Raw genomic sequence first — 9957 nt, forward strand, 5'->3', positions numbered from 1 at the left:
GACCACTGCAGAATATATCTGTCAAGTAAAATGAGAAAAGCAACACATATGCTATGTAACATCGACTGCATGGGGGGCACGAAAGCTAGTGGTTCCTTGTATGTTTTGCATCACTTTGCATTGTAGAAACTGTGTTTAAATACTTTTTTTTTGTTCATCTCTGGGGATGACAGTTAATTTTACTGTGGTTCCTGGGAGTAATATAAACTGGCTTAGAATTTCTTAAGGTATTTGTAGAGCGGATTTTCAACATGACTGTAATAATCTCTTATTCCCAGAAATTGGTACTGGCACATCTAAGCCAGTGACATCTCCTGTTTGTTTCATTCTCAGCTCAGTCTTCATAGGCACCTCAGGATACAACGGATAATGAACCCGGCCAGCTTCGTAACAAACAGACTCCAAAGCTGAGAGAAACTCCTACCAGAGGGGTGGCCCGACTGTGTTTCACTGTAATTCACAGACAATTATTATTGATGAAAGACACTCTCCTTTTTAAGAGTCTAAAGTTCATAACACTCATGTTCGTTGACATAATAAGACCTGGATCCTTGTTTTTAATGTCACTTGTGAGGAGCGAGCTCTCCGTCACTAGTAAGCTAAAATCTCCTTAGATCAAGGTAAACTCCCACAAAGGTGAATCAGTTCATCTGGACACAAAATTTAGTGGGAGAAACTTTTCATTGTTCACCCTTATAAACCTGCAGGTATCCTGCAGGTTTATAAGGGTGGGGATACCTGCAGTCAGATGAGACTGAAGAAGTCACTTAGATGAGTGATGAAAATTTTCTCTCAATAAACGTTGTGTCCAGATGAACTGATTCACCTTTCTGGGATTTCCTTCCCTGGATTGTTGAGTATGCCTTGAGACATCAAGGCAAACTCCACAAAAAACGGAGCCATGCAGCAAAGATGGTGGAGGTGGGGTGCCGTCTGAGGCGAGTGCTAACTCAGTTGTAAGTTAAGAAGTTATTGCTTCAATTATTGACATTACTTATATAAATTGTTATGTAATCACACTATAATGCCATTTAATGAAAGAACATTGTGTATCAGAAAGATAGGACGATAAGGGTCACTTTCAATCATATAATCTATCACATATTGGGTGGATACTTACATGAAATTGATACTCCCATCAAATAATTCATTGGCGTATTGCATTTTGATACTGTGATTATTTTCATCTTTAGGGGTTTGTTTTTACTTGCAGAATGCACGTAATCTATTCTAAACAGAATATGTATGAAGTTAAATGGACCATCCATCCTTTTCAAGGCCTCATCACATAACAGGGCATCATTGGGAATCGTCCAGACAAGACCTTCACTGATCCCTTTAGCATTGAGAAACATAACACTGCTGAATTTCCCTATTGGTCTCTAACACAGTCCAATTAGGGCAACTTTTTAAACCTTAAAAAAACCATGAAATATCTTCTTTCTTTTTTTAAAAATTGGAAGCTCGCTGGAGAGTCACAAATAATTTCATTTATTCAGAATATGTTTGGAATTGTGACAAATTTGATGTTTTCAGAATTAGTTGTTGCAGTTGACACAGTGCATCCCAACCATCTGCCAATGTCCACACCCGTGAGAGGAGGAAGTCCTGTCGCGTTTATTAGAGACGCATACTTCCAGAGTAAACAAGCCTGCAGTAAGACAACTAAGGAAATGGGTGTAGCCAGGAAAACATCACTTCTGAAGTGCAAAATAAAGTCGTTTTAACTTAGAAAAGTATGGTTTGTAGTTATTTTTTTCAATCACAGCGTACTGTGCTGAGAACTTCCCGTTTTCAAATAAGAGATACGTCATGGTTTTTCAAGGTTTAAGCAATTAGTCAATTGGAACGTGTTGAGACCCAGCAAGAAGATTCAGCAGAGTGTTAAGTTTCTCAATACCAAAGCGATCAGTGAAGTTTTTTGTTGAATAGTTCAAAATGATGCCCAACAAGGTTTTAATCAAGCCTGGGGCAGGCTGTAAGTTGATGATGATGATGAGAATTCAAATTAATTCTCATGGTTGTTCGAGTTACTGTGATGGATCATAATGAGATTACTGTAATCCCGCTACATGTAAACCATCTGCCAACCAAATAGACAGCAGAAGTATTATGCCAAGGAAAAACATCCATTGGCACCATGTAATTGTTTTCATTTAACTTAGCTCATTGAAACTGCAATACAAGTCCTATGATTCATTTTTATATAAAATCAGTTGCATGTTTTCATCAGAAGTTAAAACTGTTTTTGTATGGGACTCCTTTTAGCGTGCATTTATACCTATCCCTTAATTATATGCCGACTAACCACAGATTCCAAAAGTGACGGCAGTCATGAGCCTTTAATAGCTTTATGACTCCTCCCATAAAGTCTAATTACAGCCAATTTGAATACTGGTTTGAAAAGACAAAGATAAAGTGTTTTTGTCCGGCTATAATTAAGACGGGCCTGAACGAGAGGAGGATGGAGTCGTACTCTGAATGCAAGGGGCTATATATTTGCATCCATTCCTGCTAAGGAGGGGGACCTCCACCACGGGGACCATTGGTCTCTGGGGGCAGAAAGGCTTCTGTAAGCGTGTGGCTTGCCATGGCTGACGGCTCAAGGGACAGCTGTGTCATTCTGTGAGGCTTGGCCGTACGCCCTGAGACAGCAGTTGCCGAAAACAAACAGTGCTGAAAGCCACTGGCCCAGTCCCCAACTCTTTTCAAGATAGTCTAAAAGCCCATTGGCCTAGGCCCAGTTTACTCCGTCAGATTCAGAATGGATGCTGATCGCCAGACTGTACAGTTCAGCTGGTAAAGATGAACTGTTGAATGGAAATAACAAAGTGGCATCCAGAACCTATCAACTCTCTCCCGCTTTATTTTCCAATGTAGGGTTCTTCTCCAGCATTGCCCTGCTTCTGCACACACATTTACACACATGCCTAAATCTGGGTGGTGCCTGGTACAGCTACAGTCATCTGTTTTACTGTTGGCTACTGAGCAGTTCTACCGGAGCTGTGTTGATTTTGCTTGCACAGAGGCTTGGTTTTAGGGCAACGTGATGTTTGTGTTATGTGTACCTTAGCTAAGTCATACTCAATCCCCAAAGAAGCAAAAGAGCTGTTGTTATAGCCATGGCTGAGTACACTGAGCCTTTTGAATATTGCAGTTTATTAGGAGATATCCTGACTGTCTTCATCCCTACTGATTTCCCCTGGACTGTATTTACAACTCACATGTCCTTTTAAACTAAAACACACAATGTTGTGATGTCACACACTCAACAAAAACCAAGTGAGAAGCAGGAGAGAGGACTTGGTTGGATGCGGTATAGTGTCCGTCACAGGGAAGTTGACTTCAGCACCTGGCGAACAGTGCATCATATGTTTTACCTGTTTGCTTTCTTTTCGAGTTGAATTACTAAGTGAAGCCACAGTGTGTATTACGCCCCAGTACTGAGAATCATACTCCTAAATAGCTCCAAATATGTTTTTGTGCAATATGTGTATGCACACGCCCGAGTTTTAGAAGAAAATGAAAATAGGCTTATGAGGTCAGCAAGAGAAGAGGAACATTTCAATCCTGGCTTTTTTACAACATAGTTGCAAGACACATGGCTTTCAGTACAGTATACATATATAGGACAATTGCTTAACTTAATAAAGATGCTTGAAATAATGTGGGCATCAATCAGGTAAAATGGCTGTAGACTGTTGTGAGAGGTTAAACGGTAGTATGTTTCAGGCGGGGTTTGTATTCACTCAGCCACTTAGCACTCAAATTTCAAGCAATTCTGAATAACCGTCTTCATCCTGTCGATCATTTTTTTATTGCGAGGGTAACTTCAAGGTCGACAATACCCCCATTCCAAGAGACCCGATAGGTAAGTGAATGGTAATGGTGTATGCTGTATGCTAGTTCAGTGTTGGTCACCAGATCTTCCCCAAGGGATCTTTAGGAAGTGTTTTAAACTGCGACAAACAAAGCAACAAATGGTGGAGTTTCTGTTGAAAGACTGCTGTTGTATTCATCCAGAAGAGCTATATACAAAACAATCAAGCCGTCCAAGATGCTTTGGGACCTCTTACAGCAAAAATACTTCATAGTAGTGTTTTTTTATTTTACCATTTTAACATTTACCTCTATATAAACAGTTGTTCTTGCATGCTAAACTAGTAACATTGATCAAAGCTGATGGTACAGGCGTCAAAAAATATTATAAGCAAATATAGTTAAAAATGTTAACATTGCTCTGATCAAGGGGATTTTCTTAGGGTTATGTGAGATAGTAAAAGGTTTTTCCTCTAAATGGAAAGAACAAAGCTGCATTTTCTTGTTATGATTGATTAAGTAATGCTAAGGATGCTGCAGAAATGTTTACAACTCTACAAATTTTCAAATTTGCAGTCAAAGGCTGTCATTCTGCAAATGATGTACTTCCACTGCCGATCTCTGAAACCAAGTAAAACAGTGAAACCTGTCATATCAACATGAATACATGATTGTATTTTATTTTTAATCTGATTACACTGTTTACTCTCTTGATAAATTTTCAGTCCCACTGGCATCAATACAGCGATACTATTTCTCTCTCAAATAACACCCATGAGAACTTAAAGGGACAGTTCAACCCAAAATCAAAAATACATGATTTTCCTCTTACCTGTAAAGCTATTTATCCATCTAGATTATTTTGGAAATACAGGTAATACCCAGGTTACGAACGCCCAACATACAAACTCCCGTACTTACGAACCGACCTCTGTGAAGCCTATTATTTTTAAGAAATCGAATTACACAATGGCGGCACGGTGGCGCAGTGGTTAGCATGGTCGCCTCAAAGCAAGAGGGTTCTGAGTTCGAGCCGTGGTCATCCTCTGTGTGGAGTTTGCATGTTCTCCCCGTGTCTGCATGGGTTCCTATGGGTGCTCCGGTTTCCTCCCACAGTCCAAAGACATGTAGGTCAGGTGAATCAGCCATACTAAATTGCCCCTAGGTGCATCCCTGTGACCCTGAGAGCAGGATAAGCGGTTCGGATAATAAATGGACCTTGTGAGCAGTTTCATGTAGGAACTATTTTCTTGGACCGAAATACACCTACACGAAACTGCTCACAATAAGGTCTGTTGATTATCTTGAATGACTGGGTCATGATTTCTGGAAACAGACATTGCTGTTGAGTTTTTCAAATGTATTTTTTGCTGCTTTGAGCAACACAAGCCGAGTGCCATAGGTGGTGATTTTAATCAGGCTAACCTCAGGGTTGTATTGCCCAAATTCCATCGACATGTCTCCTGCCCCACTAGGGGACAAAACACTCTTGACCATCTCTATACAAACATTAAGGACTCATACAAAGCTACTCCCTGCCCCCACCTGGGGCAGTCTGACCACCTCTGCCTGTTCCTGGTCCCAGCCTACAAACCCCTCATATAACGGATCAAGCCAGCAGTAAAGACAATCACTGTCTGGCCAGAAGGAGCAGTCTCTGAACTCCAGGACTGTTTGGATAGCACAGACTGAAGTATTTTTGCACATTCAGCCAACCATGGCTCCCCTATAGACATTAATGAACAGACATCTGCCAAACCAGTCTACATTAACTTTTGCACGGAGAGTGTCACAACAAAAAAATCAATCCGCACTTTTCCAAACCAGAAATCCTGGATGACCAGTGAGGTCCAGCAGCTCCTGAAAGCCCCCGGGATGCAGTATTCAAGTCAGGTAACTGCAAGGCCTACAACGCAGCCAGATCCAACCTCAAAAAGGGCATCAGAACAGCCAAACATAACTATTCCCTATGAATAGAGGACCACTTTCACAATAACTCCGATCCCTGGCGAATGTGGCAAGGCATTCAGTCTATCACAGACTACAAAAGCTCCAATAGCGTTCCCACTGTCCATGATGCCTCCCTGCCAGACGAGCTAAATCATATCTACGTCCGCTTCGACAAGGACAATACTGACCCAGCCACAAAAATCCCCAGCCACCCAAAAATCCAGGTGCTCACTCTATCGATCGCAGAGGTCAGAGAATCACTGCACAGAGTGAATACATGGAAGGCCACTGGATTGGACGCCATACCGGGTTGGGTCCTCCGGCAATACTCCAACCAGCTGGCTGAGGTCTTCACAACTATATTTAACCTCTCACTGTCCCAATCCATTGTCCTGGCATGCTTCAAGACCACCTCTATCATTCCTGTCCCCAAGAAATCAACACCCACATGTCTGAATGACTACCAACCCATAGCACTCACCCCCATTGCCATGAAGTGCTTTGAGAGACTGCTTCTGGCTCACATCAAAAACATTAACCCCCCCCCCCCGACATTCGACCCACATCAGTTCACCTACCGTCCCAAAAGGTCTATGGAGGATGCCATTGCCCTGCATTTTGCTCTGACCCACCTTGAACTTAACAACACATACATCCGGATGCTGTTTATAGATTATAGCTCTGCCTTCAACACTATCATCCCCGCCAAACTAACCACCAAACTCCTCTCCCTTGGCCTCAACCCCTCCCTCTGTAACTGGACCCTGGACTTCCTGGCCAACAGACCTCAGTCTGTTAGGTTAGGTGACCACACCTCCTCCGCCCTCATCTTCAACACAGGTGCCCCTCAAGGATGTGTTCGGAGCCCCCTCTTTTTCTCCCTCTTTACCCACGACTGCCTGCCAACTCACCCTTCAAATGTAATAGTTAAGTTTGTGGATGACACCACAGTCATTGGCCGTATCACCAACAATGACGAGACAGCCTACAGGGACAAGATTCAGCACCTCACATCATGGTGTACTACCAACAATCTTGTCCTCAATGTGCAGAAGACGAAGGAGCTGATTGTGGACTTCAGGAGGTCTAGAAGCTGCAGCCACTCCCCTATACACATCAATAGGGTGGAAGTGGAGCATGTCTCCAGCTTTAAGTTCCTTGGAGTCCACATCAGCGAGGAACTCTCCTGGACATCAAACACCCAGGCCCTTGTGAAAAAGGCCCAACATCGCCTTCATTTCCTGAGAAGGCCGAGGAGCGCCCATCTATTCCCCAAAATTCTCACCAACTTCTACCACTGCACATAGAGAGCATCCTGACCAGCTGCATCTCAGTGTGGCACGGCAACTGCACATCAGTAGACCAAAAACTCTGCAGCGGGTCATCAAGACGGCCCAGCATATCACCGGTACCCGGCTCCCAGACATAAAAGACATTTATCACAAACGCTGCCTTCAAAGGGGTCTCAGCATCAGCAGAGATCCCACCCACCCCAACCATGGACTGTTCGCCCCCCTGCGCTCTGGGAGGTGTTACAGGAGCCTCAGAGCCCATACTACCAGGCTCAAAAACAGCTTCTTTCCCCAAGCTGTTGCCCACCTGAACCTGGCTACCCATTGAATGGTCTGTGGATATTTTTAAATATTTTGTACTCGTGCTATTTTTTAACTTATTTTTAGCTTTTGGTCTTCATCTGTGTATATCTTAAACTATGTTTGCTGTGTTTTTCTATGTCTGTCTTGCACTGTTTGGTGAAGCTGCAGCCCTTATTTCAGTTTTAACATGTGCCTGCACATTGTTTTTAATGACAATAAATTGAATTGAATTGAATCTCTATGGCTGATATCTCCAAAACGATCTAGATGGATAAATAGCACTACAAGTAAGAGGAAAAACATGTATTTTTTTTGGGGGGGGGGGGCAAACTGTCCCTTAAGGAGCTCAGTGGTAGATTTGATGTCTTCCTTGAGCCAAACTGCTACCGTGTAGGGCCATATTTCACAAGGAATAAAAAGTACCCTCCCCAGTTTTAAACTGTTTATTATTAACAAACCTGAGAACTCCACTGAAAGTGGTCTGGGCACCCCTGATGAAGTAACCATATGTCGGGACTACCATTTCACCCTCCTCTTGGTAGTTCTCAGGCACTTCCATGGTTTTCCTGTTGAGAGGTCATATAGTTTCATTTTATTATCTGTTGACTGGGATAACTGCATAAATACCATTCAAATGAACATGAGTAATGTGGGAACATACATGCATGAGTATGGACAAATGCGACGATAACGGCAGCAGTAAAATTGCCATTCCCGGTCAAGAACAGACTCAAAGTACTTGCTTTGCACGCCTGCTACCAATCCATTATTGGTGCATGATGAACTCCTGCAAAGAGATGTGAGGGCAGTTGAGTCCAAACATAACCATTGTATTTCCATTTGAGACAAAGAAAAAAAGCATTTCTCTATATGATTTGATTGATTTAATTAAAAGACAATTTTAAAGGGTTTTCTTGAGAACTACTAGTCTTATCTAAAACAATCAGAGACATAAAAACAAATTGTGTACATTGTTCAATAAGGCAAACATGTTTATTTATGTGTATCAAGATCTTTTGAGCAGAACATAGAGTGGTAGTTGGCTTGAGTAGGAGTTTGTGCATGTGGGATCTGACATAAATACTGGTCTGCTTACAGTCCAGATTGTTTATGGCCCATACAATTAGTTGTCATCACAACAGCTCTACAAATACCAACCTTGAGCAATGGGAGCACCAAGATATGCAGACCTTTGTCATGACAACATGTGCACAGCCCAAAGCCATTTGGCCAGTGGGGATAACTCAGGCCCTTACTAGCAGAGCCATGTCTTTGCCAGCGTGTAATTCAAATAGATGGCTATGTTAGTAGAAGGCAAGTGTGGCCAGGCCGGACAACAGAATGACTTTTATTCACTAGGTTGTCTGCAGTGGAGTGAAATCAAGTTTAGCTTAAGCATGCAAACTAAACTGAATTAAAGAGGTAGGGCATAGCTGCAACAGCAACCTGAATATTCACCATGAAGTAGAGAAACTGCCTTTTGTACATTTATTCTATATGAGGTATGAAGTAAAAAAAAAACAGTACAAAAAAGTGAATAATGCATACTGGCTGTGTAACAGAACTTAATGAATTCATTTATCTCCACTACTTTTATGCACTCTATTAAGGTAAAAATGGTGCAGTTTGTGAAGCACTAATTTAAGGCTGTGTGTGTGTCTCCCGATCCAGCCAGACTACCAGTATTTAATTCCTTCAAAGACAACGGCTCGAGTGTGACGTCAGGATACCGTTACATGAACTGCAGTTAAGATCGAACATTCTTTTAACTTTTCTGTCAAGATAAAAGTGGCTGACACTGACCCCAATTACCCGGAGAATGCAGATGGGTTATTAATTCAGACCTGATCAAATTATTCTAATAATCTGAGTCGGCTTTATATATAGGGTACATATTTGCATGCTGAAGTCTAATCCAATGTGACATTTTGCTGTTTGCTGTTCGAGCTGTTGGCCTTAGGAGACAGATGAAAATGGTAATTCAAGTCCTTTATTTGTATGAAAATCCTGTCACAGTTCAGACTGTCTGGGTTACTGTACTCTAACTAAATGTTTAAATGAAGTTGTGTCACTAGAAACAAGACTCAGTTGCATTACCAGTTGACCAGACCACATTTAAAGAAAGGCAGTTCTGCAAGCAGTGTCAAGCCATTCTTCTTTCCTGTTTGGTGGATAAAACATACTTGTAATAAGTTGTGATAAATTTGGGACATCACTCTGGTCTCTGTAAGATTGTATTTGTAGCAGGCCTGCCCACTTCCGATTTAGACCGGACTCCGATCTTTCTCCAAATGTGCTTGTTGATGAATTGTAACTGCAGGAAAAGAGTGCCTGTATAACCTTAAAAAAAGGTTCTACTGGCTGCAATAGTACCATTTTTGGGTCTTTTCTTTGCCTATGTTATATTTTTGTTAAGTCATTGAAATTTTGGTTCGGGAATTGGTTGTTGTAAAAGTTCCAGAAATTGCTTTAACATGTGGTCTATAAAATGCCGAGTGGAATCTCTGAGGACACACCAACACAGCCCATTGGATGAGGTTTACTGAAATTTACTGAAAGAGGTTATGTTCCCAGAAATGGTCAATTGAGGACA

At 41.9% G+C, this 9957-nt stretch overlaps 1 protein-coding gene across 1 annotated transcript in view; it reads right to left on the reverse strand.

Annotated features, from left to right (window-relative positions):
• Positions 1 to 3533: 3533 nt before the first annotated feature.
• Positions 3534 to 9957, reverse strand: part of dpt (dermatopontin) — an 8840-nt gene continuing 2416 nt past the window's right edge. Inside the window, exons 2-4 of the mRNA XM_056277451.1 lie at positions 8026 to 8151; positions 7823 to 7930; positions 3534 to 4440 (exon numbers count right to left, since the gene is read on the reverse strand). Coding sequence (XP_056133426.1) covers positions 4374 to 4440; positions 7823 to 7930; positions 8026 to 8151 — 301 coding nt within the window. The 3' untranslated portion in view covers positions 3534 to 4373. The remainder of the gene's footprint in view (positions 4441 to 7822; positions 7931 to 8025; positions 8152 to 9957) is intronic.

The sequence above is a fragment of the Lampris incognitus genome, chromosome 3 (assembly GCF_029633865.1).
Source record: "Lampris incognitus isolate fLamInc1 chromosome 3, fLamInc1.hap2, whole genome shotgun sequence".
In the NCBI taxonomy this organism is placed as follows: Eukaryota; Metazoa; Chordata; class Actinopteri; order Lampriformes; family Lampridae; genus Lampris; species Lampris incognitus.